The sequence below is a fragment of the Vespa velutina genome, chromosome 7, assembly GCF_912470025.1.
Source record: "Vespa velutina chromosome 7, iVesVel2.1, whole genome shotgun sequence".
Taxonomy (NCBI): domain Eukaryota; kingdom Metazoa; phylum Arthropoda; class Insecta; order Hymenoptera; family Vespidae; genus Vespa; species Vespa velutina.
The window spans coordinates 1,065,954-1,081,352 of record NC_062194.1 but is presented as its reverse complement, the minus strand read 5'-3'; the positions used below and the strand labels follow the sequence as shown (position 1 = coordinate 1,081,352).

The 15,399-nt window shown below is 36.9% G+C and overlaps 1 protein-coding gene across 3 annotated transcripts in view; it reads right to left on the bottom strand.

Annotated features, from left to right (window-relative positions):
• Window positions 1-15,399, bottom strand: part of LOC124950717 (semaphorin-2A) — a 304,525-nt gene that overhangs the window by 203,885 nt on the left and 85,241 nt on the right. Inside the window, exon 1 of one of the 3 annotated variants that reach the window (XM_047497871.1) lies at window positions 15,039-15,071. The exons of the other annotated variants lie outside the window; for them this stretch is intronic. Coding sequence (XP_047353827.1) covers window positions 15,039-15,056 — 18 coding nt within the window. The 5' untranslated portion in view covers window positions 15,057-15,071. Of the gene's footprint in view, window positions 1-15,038; window positions 15,072-15,399 lie in introns of those variants that run through there. 3 annotated transcript variants of the gene reach the window in all.

Here is a 15,399-nt window from a genome sequence, read left to right as displayed (position 1 = left end):
AGTTCAGATAATTCGAAATTTCCCCAAAGCTTAAAGTTTCGTCTTGTTATTATCGTTCCTTAGAAAATTACGTGTTTGCCGATTGGCCAGCGAGACATTTTCCACGATGACGTGCCATCTTTAATCGTCGACGAGATCGATGTAAACGATGCTCTCTTGATTAAATTGGTTGACCAAAGAAATGAGGGAGCTTTCTTTATCAAAGTATTAAGACTTTTGATGTGTTAGGATTAGCTAATCGAGTATATATGTCTCTTTGAATTGCCAACGATCTTCCTGATGGAGTTTGCTCGTTAACGATTTATCTTTGGAATTCGTGCCTCCTGCTGATTCATTCAAGCTCGATTCGATCAAAGTTAAGGTCCCATTTACTTATTCTACTTGAATTAAATGTAATAACAATAGTAATAATAATTATTTGAAAATTAAGTTATCTAAATATTTCATCGATGAATTTATCGAATAATATGATATATAATGATTCAACAAATTCCGATGGTCGAAACTGATGTGAAAAAAATTTTGCTATGTGTATGTCTGCGTATGAGAGAGAGAGAGAGAGAGAGAGAGAGAGAGAGAGAGAGAGAGAAACAAACACACAAAGAAAGAGTGAGATAGTTCCTAATGGACGAACGGAAAATTTTCCGACGAATTCCCAAAATACTTCCACACAATAATACCGCGCACAACGGATCGTTAATAAAATATTAAAACCCCGAAACCCCTCTCGTAACTCGTTTTACCGACACGCGCACACGTGTGTACTGGATTTAGAGAGGCGCATGAGATAAAAAGAAGAGAGAGAGAGACAGACAAAGAGAGAGAGAGAGAGAGAGAGAGAGAGAGAGACAGAAAGAGAGAGAGAGAAAGAAAGAGACAGACAGAGAGAGAGAGAGAGAGAGAGAGAGACAGGAAATGTCCGTGGTTCGCGAGTACGACATTTACGCGAGATCGTATCCTGTTTAGCGAGAGAGCACCGAACCGGCACGATTTTCCCTGCCAATTTTACGCGGAAGCTCGCGAGTCCAGTGAGCTTTTTACATTTTCGTCGAGAATAGGCAGACGAGTGTTTCCCGAGTATTACCATTCCTGGTAGCGACGGCTCGTTGATGTCCAGGTATATATTGTTGGTTTAATCTCAAAAGAATGAGAGAAAAAGAGCGAGCATTATGACGTAAAAATTGCATCCACTAAATAACACCAAGCACGTTCGTTTATCGTTAGAATCGAGAGCCAAACGAGCGAGTGACCGAATGAACGTTCCTGGAACGAACGCGAATACGTTGTAAATGGTAATGAGAGAGAGAGAGAGAGAGAGAGAGAGAGAGAGAGAGAGAGAGAGAGAGAGAGAGAGAGCTGTGCGAGGGATGATATTAAACTCTGATTAGCTGTGCTACTCTCGCACTTCGAATGCTGCCTGCGAATCATTTCACTCGAGCGTAATAAAGCGGATCGATCATAACGCGAGAACGCGACGATGGAGATCCGTACATTTTCATCGGCTTTATCATTACCGATTTCTTAATGAGCCACGAAAATGAGACAATTTTTTAAACTATGCAATATGATTATTTATCAATGAATATATTTAACAAAAGGATATTGATATGGGGAGAAAAATATCACGATGTGTTTTGCAATGAAATTGAAACAGATAGGATCGAAGTAGAATTGTAATTAGGATTTCGACTAGATTCCCATTCGATCTCGCGTGTTTAAAAGCGATCTTAGTTAGCCTCGAGCGTGCAATCGGATTTGAGCCTAACAAATCGATCAAACTTCCTTACACTGTGCCAGAAAATCGGCATACGTTTAACCTTTTCGACAATTACACATTATATCCAAATATAGCCGATAGAATCGTTCTCGATGACCGTCGAGATTCGTTTGATGATCCACGATCAACGAAATCTTTCTTTCTCTCTCTCTCTCTCTCTCTCTCTCTCTCTCTCTTACACATTATATTTAAATATACTTTTCCTCTCTTGTTCTCCTCTCTTCGTTCGACTCTTTTATACGTAGGCGGAGAAACGTGCCGGGTAGCTCCGTTCTACAGCAGAAGGTGTCTCTCCAAATGGACACCAAAAGAGAGAAAGACAGAAAGAGGAAGGAGGGAGAAGATATATATATATATATATATATATATATATATATATATATATATAGAGAGAGAGAGAGAGAGAGAGAGAGAGAGAAATGGTCCAGCTGTACATTTTGCAGCATTCAAACCGGTCGCACCAGGCACTCGTTTGCGAGCCCTTGTTCCCTTTCTTTCGGCCCTCTCTCTCTCTCTCTTCTTTCCTCTGTCCCTCTTTCTCTTTCTCTTTCTCTCTGACACATACACACACTCTTCGATTCGATTCGGGGAAGAAATGGGCAGCACGGTGACCCCTTCGTTCATTTTCCTTTTTCCTCCAAATCTACATTCGCTGCGGCCACATCCGCGGTCGTGGCTCGGCACGTCCATGACGATGGCAGCAAACCAAGCTGGTGTGGTCGTGACGGTCTCCACCAAGAGCAGACTCTGCCTCTACCACCGATGCTGATTCTAGTGGTAGTGCTGATGGTGATCGTAGTACGAAGCAGCCATCGGCCATCTCTGCTGTTGAAGTGACATAACGAAGTGCCGCGATAAAATCGGAATTATCTACGGTCTTTGTCCGGTCGACGGCGTTTTTCGACACGGTCTTTTATTTATCACTTTTTCTTATTTTTCATTTTCCCCACCTCTTAAAGTGACCGTCATTATTTGTTCAAAAGAGTAATTACAAAAACAAGAAAGAAATCAAAAAAAAAAAAAGGGAGAAAAATGAATAGAAAAATCAATGAAAATAATATATCAGAGATAGTAATAATAAGGATAATGAATTTAAAAAGAGAAATTTTTGTATCGGACACACGAGCATAAAATATATTCGAATAACATTGATTAATATTTATGAATAATAGTTAATTATTCATTTCACACGCGTATAGAATTCTTTTCATCGCTTGGTAATCATAACGTATGAATATTTTAGAGTAACTCGAAAGCTTTCCTATTGAATTCTATTCTCCCGGAACGTTTCCACATGCGTCGACGTGAGGATTTACAAAAACGAGTTACGAAAATGGGTCACCCAGTGCAAAGTATCTCACAAATATACTATACAGGTTTCTTCATTAGCAACGTAATCTACTTTACGAGTAGGAGCCCAGCCAATTTACGAAAGTCGAAACAATGGAAAGAATCGTCATTCGTAAGCTCCTTAAAAGCGTATCCTTAATCTCGAGGATCAGACTCGACGTTAAGCTCGTTGCAACGAAGAAAGAAACGACGTCTTTCCGTATAATATAGAAAGATACTAATTAGAACCGATAATACCCTAGTATATATCGAACAAGTCTCGAATCTTCGAGGGATGAATAATTAGTGTAATTAAACAACGACGAAGTTAAAGAGAAAGAAAAAAAAGAACGAAGATAAAGAGAGAGAGAGAGAGAGAGAGAGAGAGAGAGAAGAAAAAAGTAGAAAGTTGAAAATTAGAAGAGGCGAGTAATAAAAATAAAATAAAAAAAAAAAAAGAGAGAGAGAAAAAAGAAAAGAGGAGAAAAAACGAACAACTCTGTCTACAGTAGAGAAGTGATAATCGCATTTACGCTCGTCTCGTTCGTACGCCATGAACTGTCCGATCGATATTTCGAAATTCACTTTGAACGAGCGACCGACAGCTCGAACTAACCTCGAATGCTTTACGGAGTACATAACTGGAACGAACAATCAGAACCGGACGAAATGAAATCGTTGGGAAACAGTTCGACTGTGGCCAAATCTCTCTCTCTCTCTCTCTCTCTCTCTCTCTCTCTCTGTTTCAGATCGAATATCTCATATATACATGCATATATATGTGTGTGTATATATCTCATTTCTCGCCTATATATGCGTATATATATATATATATATATATATATATATATATATATATATATATATATATACATGTATATATAAAAATTGAGAAACAGAAATGGAGAGAGAGAGAGAGAGGCACACGTGTGCGAACAAGAATATACAGCTGGAGAAAATTCGAATGAAATCGACGATGCGGAAAGCGAGGAAATGGGACTACATACACGACTTCTCGTTTTCTCGTTTAACGGGGCTAGTTTGTCCCTAGAGGGACCACGAGACAACTCTGCCCGGGATAGAAGCATATTTGAATTTCCTTCCAATTTTTCTCGATTTCTCACTTTGGTCCAACGCGTAAAAACTAAGGTTACAATGTTTGATTCGTGACCTCTCTCAACCACCAATGCTTTTAAAAATGTATAAGATATGATTCGAATATACGCAGATATACATATTGAAGAGAATAAATATGAAACGTGTAAAAAATGAAAAATATAAATAATTTGATCGACAAACGTAAATTGAAATTATTTATTACGGTTAAACAAATTTTATCGAGTCACTCGATACTCGGACGTTATCGCAAGTGACTTTGAACGTTATCAAATTCTTCCTAATTAAACGTATATAATACTATTGTGTTAACAATATAAAAAAGGAAAAGAAAAACGAATCAAATTATAAATCTTTCATGTACGATAGAATTTATTTTTGTTGCAAAAATTCGTGAAATAAAACTAGCGTCTTTGTCGAATAATTCCTAAGCGCCTACATAGATAACATTCGAAAAAGTGCACCTGTGATTCTGTACACCTGACGAAGCTGTAAATCCGTTTGATTCTGCTACTGCATCGTCCTATTTTATTTGCAAGAGCTTTACGAAGTGGCTTAGATCTCCCAATCGAGGGATCAAACTTACGAACGAAGGAAAAATGTAAAAATAAAAAAATACACATACGCAAGGGAGAGCGAGAGAGAGAGAGAGAGAGAGAGAGAGAGAGAGAGAGAGAGAGAGAGAAAGAGAAATAACAACGACACAACGTAATTCTAGCGCGAAATGGGTTTTTAATCTTCTTTCGTCCAATAAACGTTACTCTCCACGGCGCGTAATTCGATTTGAATTTTGCAAATAACACGAGTTTTGCACCCTTTTTGCATTGAATATTTATCTCGCGATTAAAAGCACATTTATCGTTCTCTCTCTCTCTTTTTCTCACTCTCTCTCGCTTTCTCTCTCTTCTCTACATTCACAATCGGTTTTTTATTTGCAATTCGATGATTTTACAGTCAGTCTTTAATTGACTTTATATATTATATAATAAATATTTTAATGGCTAAATCAGACATTATTAAAGATTTATAGAAATACTGAATAACATCGCACGGATAAATGTTTGAATATCTTATTAATGCTACCAGGCTTGGGTCAATGGACCAATGAAAGACGAGACATGATAGTAGAGAAAGGGAAGGAAGAGAGCACAGGTTTCTATCCCTCGATGGCGGGTCTACGCAAATGCCGAAATTCACTTGGAGGCCATAATACCGGGAATTTCGGAATTAGCACTGCCGCCGCCATCGCCGCCGCCACCACCGCCGCCGCCGCCGCCGCCACCACCGCCGTCTCTACACCGCACAATGGAATATATTAAACGGCCTGCACATTCCGAAAGCTAATAAAGTCTGTTACCGCTTATTACACCTGTGTGAAATACGCAACAGGATCGATCGTATGCGTTTCCATGCATTAAATACTTAAAACTTTTACATTCTGTTGAAATAATTAGAGAAACGAAGAGATCAATTAAATGTCCTTATCTAAAAGAGATATCTATATATCGATGAAAGATGATTTCAAAAAAAAAAAAAAGAAAAAAAAAAGAAAAAAAAAGAAAGGAAAGAAAAAGAAAAAAACTCGTTCAACTCTTCTTTTCCTTTTTTTTTTTTTTTTTGTTTCTCGTATTTTCATTTGTATGTAAATCGAAGAATGGGTTACTCATGCTGATCGTAGGAAATGAAATGGAAAGCAAATAAAGAAATAGAAAAGTTCGTAAGGAGGTTTGTAAAATTCACGAGTTAGCTCGAAATCGAGGCTTTGCATTTGGTCGAAAAGTTCTGGCGGCCCGACCAACCGGAAATCTGACTTTCAATCGACTACGAGAAGGGGTAAGTGGGTTAGAATGGATTCACCGATAGCGCATTGCATTGGTCGCAGTTAGAGGCGCGGATGCAGATCCGAGATAGCCTCCGTCCTGTACTCGTGAACTAGATGTGGATGGTGTGGGCTCGTGTGCACGCATACGTGCATTTGATTCATCGAGCCGAAACGGGCTATCGTGTCGGTAGCGTGCGAGGATACGATTTATCGTACGAACTTTGAGATAATCAGCGTCACTCCGTGAAAACGTGATCCAAAATCCAGTTTAACTATCTTCCCTTCGAAAAAAAAAGAAAAGAAAAAGAATAAAAGAGGGAGAGAGAGAGAGAGAGAGAGAGAGAAGAAAGAAGATTTTTTCACACATGATATGTATGTATGCACGCGCGTGTGTCTGTGTGTTGTATAAAAGAGAAAGAGGGTGAGGACGAAAGGGAAAATTTTGAGAGAGAAAAAAAAAAAGAAGGGAAATTCGTGTAAGAGCAAATCTTTGTCGTAGGAAATCGAGCGTCACGCTCGACTAGAGGTTTCCGAAAGGCGATCACGTCGCAGCCTCGATTCTGGTCGATCATGTCAAACAATAAACGTGCCTCTCCTTCGAACTATATCAAGATAAAAGTCTGTCCTTTTCTTTCAGTACCTACTACTACACACTCAACTTCTACTTCCTAGTAATCTTTTTTGTTTTTCATTTTTTTTTTTCGATATGAGAATAAGAGATAACGCGAGCTTCGATTTAACAACGTATTATCCTTGCTTCCTCGAAGAGTCCTTAATTCTTTAGAATGATAATTGAACTCGTTTGCGACGGGAATTTTTTCACAATCGGACTTCACAATTTTTTCAAGTGTCGAAAAAATTTAAGGAAAAAAAAAAATGTCAGAACGATCGATATAATATATAGTTAGGATAATTCGAACGATGAACGATAACAAAAATCGTTCTGTTCGTGGGTTTTGTGTATTTAAAGTGAAATGTTTGCAGGTAGGAAAAATAAAGAGAAAGAGAAAAGTAAACAAATCGCGCGTGTCACTATACAACTAACGTCGAACGTAAAGCGAGAGATCCGACGTCCGGGAATTAACGCACCGAGTGCTTTTACAAATCCCGACAAAAAGGGCCGTGGTAACAATAAGCCGCGGGGTAAGTGCTTACAAACACCGAAGGGAGTCGGTGAGCTCCATACCATCTCTCTCTCTCTTCTACCTACTTCCCTTTCTCCGAACTTTCTACTCGTCCTTTCTCTCTCTCTCTCTCTCTCTCTTTTATATATATATATATGTCCCTCGTTTCATCTAATGTAAATCTTTTTCTTTCCTGTTCTTTTCCTTCATAATCTCTCTTTTATATCATACGTTTAAAACACATTTACACACCTCTTAATGCTTTATTATTAAGAAAAGAATGATTAAATTACGTGCAAAAATGACATTTCAAGTATGAAAAATATTATTTATTTTATATTGATTTTATCGATTACAAGTAGGAAGAAAAAGTAAAAACCTTTAATAAGATCCTTATACAAATATTTCAATGTTTGATCCTTTCTAAATATCATTCTATAATATATTATTTCTAACGAACGATAATCGAATTTATTTGAAACATTTTATCGAGTATTAATAGGATTTACATGGATTTGTAAAAGTTAAGCTGCTTTTAATGAATTAATAAATTAATTTATTATTGAAATGGTTTATGCTCAGTCAATAACGGCAAAAACGTTTCTCATTTCATTTTTACTTATGATTCCTTCAAGAATTTTGCAGAAGAAAGGATCCTTTCAATTTTTCCGTTCCTTAACATCCCTTCAATGCAATCTCACATATCATATCACTTTCTCTCTCTCTCTCTCTCTCTCTTTCTCTATCCTTCACTCATGCGAATACACTTTTCATATAGCTTAGATACGTGCCTTGACATACACATAAATACATGCGCATGTAGTTATCGATATCGCAACGAGACCAACACGATAGAACCGATAGTATAGAATTTCACGAAAGGGTCTGTGGTCTGTCGATATATATATATATATATATATATATATATATATATATATATAAATGTATGTACATATTATGTACATACATAGGTATATATATTGGTGGTGAAGTTTGCCCTTAGGGAACACGTAGCAGTCACCATGGAACAATGCGTTGGCCTGAAACAAAAGGATCGTCGTTTCTGTCAGGAACGGGGGAACTGGTCAGATAAGTAGTATCCACTATGGGGATCGTTCACAATCTTGTATCAGACAATCGGTACATAATTTATGCGTTTTTGCATTACGAACGATCACAATATGAGATTTATCAAAATTTAAAAGTTAGATCAAGGCTATAAAAATGTCGAATAAATTTACTAGCTCGATGATCGTTTTCCGATGGAAAAATAAATCTTGAACGATACATATTTACGTTATATTAAAAACAAAAAAAAAAAAAAAAGAAAAAAAAAGAAAAATGATAATTAAATTGATATGATCGTGATAATAATATCGTATAATATATTATACGAATTGTACCATATAAGGAAATACAATGGGGGAGTTTCGAAAAATTATTGTTAAGAATTATAATAAACGAGAATATCTATTTGCAATATATAACTAAATAGGAAAAATCAACTTAGCCTTTAATGCATGCGAGAAAATATATGACGTCGCAATGGCTATTCTCTCGCGTGCCGAGAGTGCATATCCCTGTCTCATCTCTTCCGATTTGACCACGGCGTACCACCACGTGCACGCTCTTTTCTATCTCGATGAACTCGTCCGTTTTACTCTAACTGAGTAGTACCAAGTGAATTTTATGAATGCACCACGAAAAAGAAAAAATATTGAATTTAACGTGCACAACCAGGCTATTTCGTAAGCTTATTGAAAAATATATCATATTATAATATGATATGTTAATAAATTGTATCATTAAAAATTTAAACGAATGTTTTCGTTGATATATCAAATTCTTAAGTATATATATCTTTTCATTACTATTCGTTAATTCATAAATAATAATGCATACATTTGGACAGTGAACTAGTGTGTATAAAAGATATATATATGTATATGTGTGTGTGTGTGTGTGTATGTGTGTGTGTGTATACATATGTATATATAGAGGTCTACTTTTTCCCTCGATGCCCAATTAGAAAGAGTAGTTTGGGTGCTTTAGGATGCGGATGTCGTGATGCGAAGCAACACTGCCGGCAAACTCGGCGGGTGTCATTAATCCCTGTGGAGGCTCGTCCGTCTTAATTAGTACGACGCGAGGATGCGATAGGAGCAAGAGAGATAGAGAGAAAGAGAGAAACGGAAACACGGAGACGCGTGCAACAGAACACGCGAGTAGCTTCAACGGGCCGGTGTTATTAAAGTTTTCAAAAGCTTTACCGGCCAACTCCCGATAATCCTCCTTTCGTTCCTGCTTCGTTAGACGTGCGTGATAATAAGTGCGAGTTTGTATTTTCCATTTTGAGAAATTCTCATTGTTTTATTTCCTACATATATATATATATATATATATATACACACATATATATAATTAAATAAATAAATAAAAATATATATATAAATATATATAATTTAACCTTTTTCTATCGTAACAAAAACATCTAGAATGAAGATAATTAATTCTCGTTTTTCTTTTTTCTTCTTTTACTTCAAGTAATCTAAAACATAGTCAAACATAATAAAATTATTTTCAAAACTTATTCTTCATTATTATTATATATTCATTCTTGTTTCGTCTAATGATCCAATGAAAATCGAGAAAAATATAAAAATGGAGAATGGATGGAAGAGAGAAGGAAATTTTCGGTAACGCGTTCGTTGGAAAAAGACATGACAAACGGACAAGGGGTGTTTTTGCGGAAACCTTTCCATGCCCGACATCGTTTTTTATAACAAACCGTGTATGAATCGTCGGTTACACGCTCTGGCGAACGTGTTTGACGAGTAGTCAACGGTACAGTACCATTAGGATTTTTATATTTAGAAAAGCGACTCTCTTTCTCTCATTCTCACTCTACTGCCCGGGGCAGACCGCGATAACAAGGGCAGTCATTAGTCCGGGTGAAAGCGCGAGAAACAATCCGCGAGTCTGCTCGCTTCTACCACCGTCGACACTAACATTCGCTTGTGCTCGTCTCTGTCTGCGCGTGTACGTGTGCGTTTGCATGTAAATGAAAATCTCCTGGAAAATGGCGTACGCAAAACGATATTTACTTACTACGTACCGTGTGCGTTTGCGTAACAACGAATACGAAAGAGAGAGAGAGAGAGAGAGACAAGTTATGCTTTTTTTTTGCGAACTTCCAAACTTCAAATTCGTAATCATGTTAATAATTCAATCGATCGTTTTACATTTTTTTGTTGTCTTTTTATTTTCTCTCTTTCTTTTTCTCGCTCTCTCTCTCTCTCTCTCTCTCTCTCTCTCTCTCTCTCAAGCTTGAAAAAGGTAAAGCTTTTTCGTGTTAAAAAAGAAACGCATATAAAAAGGAAAAGTTCATTTTTCGATAACATCAATTACGATCATCCATAACGAACATCACGTTACATCAATGAACATTGATATTATTTTATCGAAGATCAATGGCCATAGAAGAGAACCACGTGACGTGACGTTTCCTTTTATAAAATTTTCATCGATGTTACATACCCGTAACATTTTTCTCATAGGTATAATCAAGAATACAGATGTGATTTTGAATATGATAGCTTTTGATTCAAAGTGAAGAATAAAATTGTTACGTATACATTCATATCTATCTATAAACACACGTATATAGGATATGACAAGACCCAATTAGTATTCATTAGAATCGTTAGTATCGATCGATCGAGCCTCTCGTTAATGAGACTTTTGTCTCGTTCTCTCTGATGAATTTTGATCAGCGACTCGAGCAAGCTTTTCAGTTTGCTCTCTCGATCCCATCGAGAAACGAAGTTATCAAATTCCATTCCGTATCGTAATCATATCCAATCGTCGAAACAACGAACGTAGCAAAACGAAATGACCAAAAATCGAAACATTGTTAAACGTATTTCGAAGAACATGATTAGTCGACATGTATATCTCTCGTGAAACAATAAAATCAGACAATACACGAATAAGCTTTCGATCATATTCATTTGGTTTAATGTTCGTGGATAATGATGTAGTTAATTAAATACGAGAACGTAAAACGTCGAATGGACGATGGAGGATCGATGTACGATTTCCTAGAATCGTCATTGCGTGTGAACGCAACACGACGACGATAAAGGAAAAAAAGAAAAAAAGAACAAAAAAAAAAAAACAGAAAAAAAAGAAGTAGAAGAAAATAGTACGATGGGGTGGGTAAGCGATAGCGTGACGATCGCAAAAAAAAAAGAATGTATATATATATTGTATATAGGCACGGAGGTAGAAGAGAGAAAGAGAGAGAAATCGAGGGAGGTTAAAGTCACGCGGACAGAAAACTACAACGACCAAGCCCGGTTTGTTGAGGGGGTGGAAATAGGGGATACCTCTTCCGTTTTACTCTTTCCTTCCTCGTCTCCCTCCCTTCCTCCCTCTCTCTCTCTCTCTTTCTCTCTCTCTCTCTCTCTCTCTTTCTCTCTTTTTCTACTTTTCTCTTTCTATTGGCGTCATTTGGGCGAGCACTCCGATCAAAAATTCCAGACTCGTAACAGGTTTTATGGATGATAAAAAGCGAGCAGCAGCAAGCAAATAAAGTCACGCGAGTGTTTGATTACTGCGCCGGCTGTTTCTTGTATCCCTACCGATGAAAAGTAGTGAGAGTAAAGAGAAAGAGAGAAGATAGTTAGAGTACAATATCTATGTCTGTTACCTGAAATGTTAAGTAATCGAGAAAAAGAATATCTTTTTTTATGGTTAATAAATCGTAAGGCACAAAAATATAAAGTTAGTTAACAAAGAATAACAAGTTTTCATCGTTACGACTACAAAGTGAAAGTTAGTTGGAATTGCTCGGAGAACACGCGATCGAGATATCTACTATACTCTACTATACCAACGAAGCCATAATCTCATAGTATTTTAAAAAATGTATCAGACTCGAAGATCTTTTTTCGAATATCGCTAATAACGGGCAATCGTGTTTCAATTTATCTTCAATTTTTGCGATAACCACCAAGCTCATTAAGATGATCGTGAGTAAAGCTTTTTTATGATTTCTTGAACCAAGCACGAGTCTTCTTTCTTTTTCTTTAGTTTTCTTTTCTTAAACATTACTTTTCCGTGTACGGTCCTATTATTATCGTTGTCGATTGTCATCGAAAGAGCGTGCTTTGTAAACTGGTAGAAAAAAACAAAGACAGAGAGAAAGAGAGAGAATATAAAATAGAATAAGCAGAGAGTCGTAATGCGGAGGGCACGCAACGACACGTGCACGCGTAATGAAGACTTACGGCAAGTCGGGGCCACTCGACGCGGCTCATTTACATCGCCATGACGCGCAAATAACTCGTCTCTCATTTGCTACTCGATTTCAAATTTCATGACTCGTAAATGGGGTAAAAGCGGAAGAACCCATGTTACCTCTATAGGGGATTGGGTTGGCAAAATGAAGTGAAGCGTCCCTGAAATCGGTTTGCTCGCACACCTGAAAACTGTTGATAACGATGAGAAATTGGAGTGTACGAACGCAGGGTATTAAAAAAAAGTATCGCTGACATTAAATATCTCAAACGTCCACTTCAAGAATCGTTTTTCGTTTTTATGGAATTGTATTTTGTGTAATCGTAATTTAAAATTATCATTCGCAAATTATATGTTTAATTATTACTTTTAAATAATTAAAACTGAGATAATTTCATTGAAATATTAATGAAAAGTTCAACGTTGTTGCTAATATTCTTAATAAACAACGAGATATGATCTTTCTCCAGGCTCTCTTCGTCGCTCTTAAAGAGCAAAGAGACAAACTAAGTTTTCTCTAGAAAACAAAGAGAAGTTCGTAACTTGAAGATACTCGAGAGAGTTTAACGGGATAAAGAGCACGGGAATTTCGAGGATTATCTCGTGCGTGAAAAGGTGTAAGCAACTTAAATTGGTTATCTAGATTTAATGTATTATAAACAGCTAAAGAACACGAAGAATTTATCGAAACACAATAGGGTTGAAATTGTTCGTTCGATAGTATCGATAATCATTCCATCTAAAATTAGAATTGATTGGAATGTTAAATTGGAATCAAAAGAAAAAAACAAAAGAAAAAAATAAAACAAAAAAATAAAACAAAAGGAAGAAAGAAAACAAGAAAAAGACAATTCAAATTAATTAGTTTCAATGAAACATTATTTAACTTGAATGACATTGATTTCAATGTTGAGAGAATCCTTGACAAAAATGTAAATGACTTCTGTCCTATGAACAAACAAAATGGAACGACTAATACAAAAAAAAAAAAAAAAGGGAAGATAATAACCAGGGGAAATAATATAACTAAATGCGTGGTACACGTAAGGACGACGTTTAATTTTCGAGGGCGGCATTGGATGCACCACTGGGAATTAATATAGATGGATATGAGTTATCTGGGATGCGAGTGTAAGAGTGAATGGGAGACGGAGAGAGAGAGAGAGAGAGAGAGAGAAAGAGCGACCAAGAGTGAGAGAGAGAGAGAGAGAGAGAGCGAGAGCGTGGCACATGCCGTTGACGTGTATGACTCTCGTGATGGGGATGATCACGGACTCCTGACAGGACATTCGGCTGGTTGGTAGGACGATAGATATCAAGCCGTTTTAACGTAACTGTCGAGTGGACGCTTTCGCTTCTCTGAAACTGACACTGATGGCTTATCTCGTTCTCTCTCTCTCTCTCTCTCTCGCATGCACACTAGTCGATCCATCGGTGATACACTAGAGACCGTCGATATCGTCCGACGGAGTCCTCGAGGAAAATGATAGAGCGAGAGAGAGAGACGAGCAGATTAATTTGGCTTTGATCAAAGAGTTCCGTCCCAGCTTGCTTCGTTGAGATCGAGAGACGAGCTCGGATCTACGCGGTTACGTTGGATCGACGTTGAGTACCGAAGAGTACGACTATCTATCTCTTACTAATTGCGTTTGTGTGTACCCGGAATACTTTGCTTTTATACGTCTGCTGACTTTGATTTTCGTTTACTGTCGTCCATGTGTGTGACGTAAGATAGATTAGAATTAGATCGTTAGAGAGATCGACTACTTACTACTTGCGTCGATATGTACATATATGTTCAAAGATGTAATATCGTTCGATGCTGGTTAATAATTATATATAAATATTTAAATTATTTTCAAATGACAGAGAGAATTCTCTATCACGATGTTTCACGAATTAATGATCGTAATGTACTACTGTCGATCGGGACACGAGATTATTTTCTTTTCGTTTGTATACTTTCGAGTATAACCTTCGTTTGTTATACTTTCGTGTACAATCTTTTGTTATCTACGATCGATATATTATGATTAAAGGTTAAATTATATATTATTTTATTTTAATAACAAAGGAAACTATAGTAAGACATTACGCATCCTTTCTTTTATTCGAACGATCAAAATATTACGCTTTATTCATTCATTCAAGAAAATCGTTTAATAATTTTTTGATAATTACACAATTTATTGGGATTAATTGCGATACCCTGAAAAGGTAAAGAGAACGTCTCGCAGAAGCTACGATCATCCCGAGTACACGATGACAGAGCAATAATGTCGCGGTCAATCTGTGGTACCTTCGTCGTACGTAAAGCAAATCAAATTCAATCGACAAAGCATGCATGTAACAATTAGCGTTTCGATAGGAATCCTTGCTTTGATCAACGGCACTGACCACCGGACTAATCTCGCTCCTAACCACCGAGTACATTTACAGATTATTATTAGACTTGGTCCGCATACTATCATCTTCGAGATTCTATCATTATTGATACCGATCGAAATTTGGACAAATGAAAAAAAAAAAAGAAAACAATCGAACGAGACAATATTTGAAGTAAACTTACTAATATTTCGAAGAACATCCAAAGTTATCTAATCACCGTCATGTAACTCACCGTCTGAAACAAAGGAAATGAAAAGAAGGTTAATTACGTCTAAACCCAAGAATGAATTTAATTAAGTCGTTAATTCGCGTGAAATGTTGGCTTTAATAATCATCCGTTTTGGTACAAAAGCCTTTCAACGGGGCTTCATCTCGAGTATGCAGAATCTTGTTCGTTATACCTTATTCGAGGGTGAACTTCAACTTTGCGTGCTACGTACTATAGGAATATAGTAGAGATATAAGTAATGGATGCTGGCACGTCGAGTACCTTTTATTATGATGAATGACGACGTGCTTTTCCAAGAAAGTAAATAACGCTG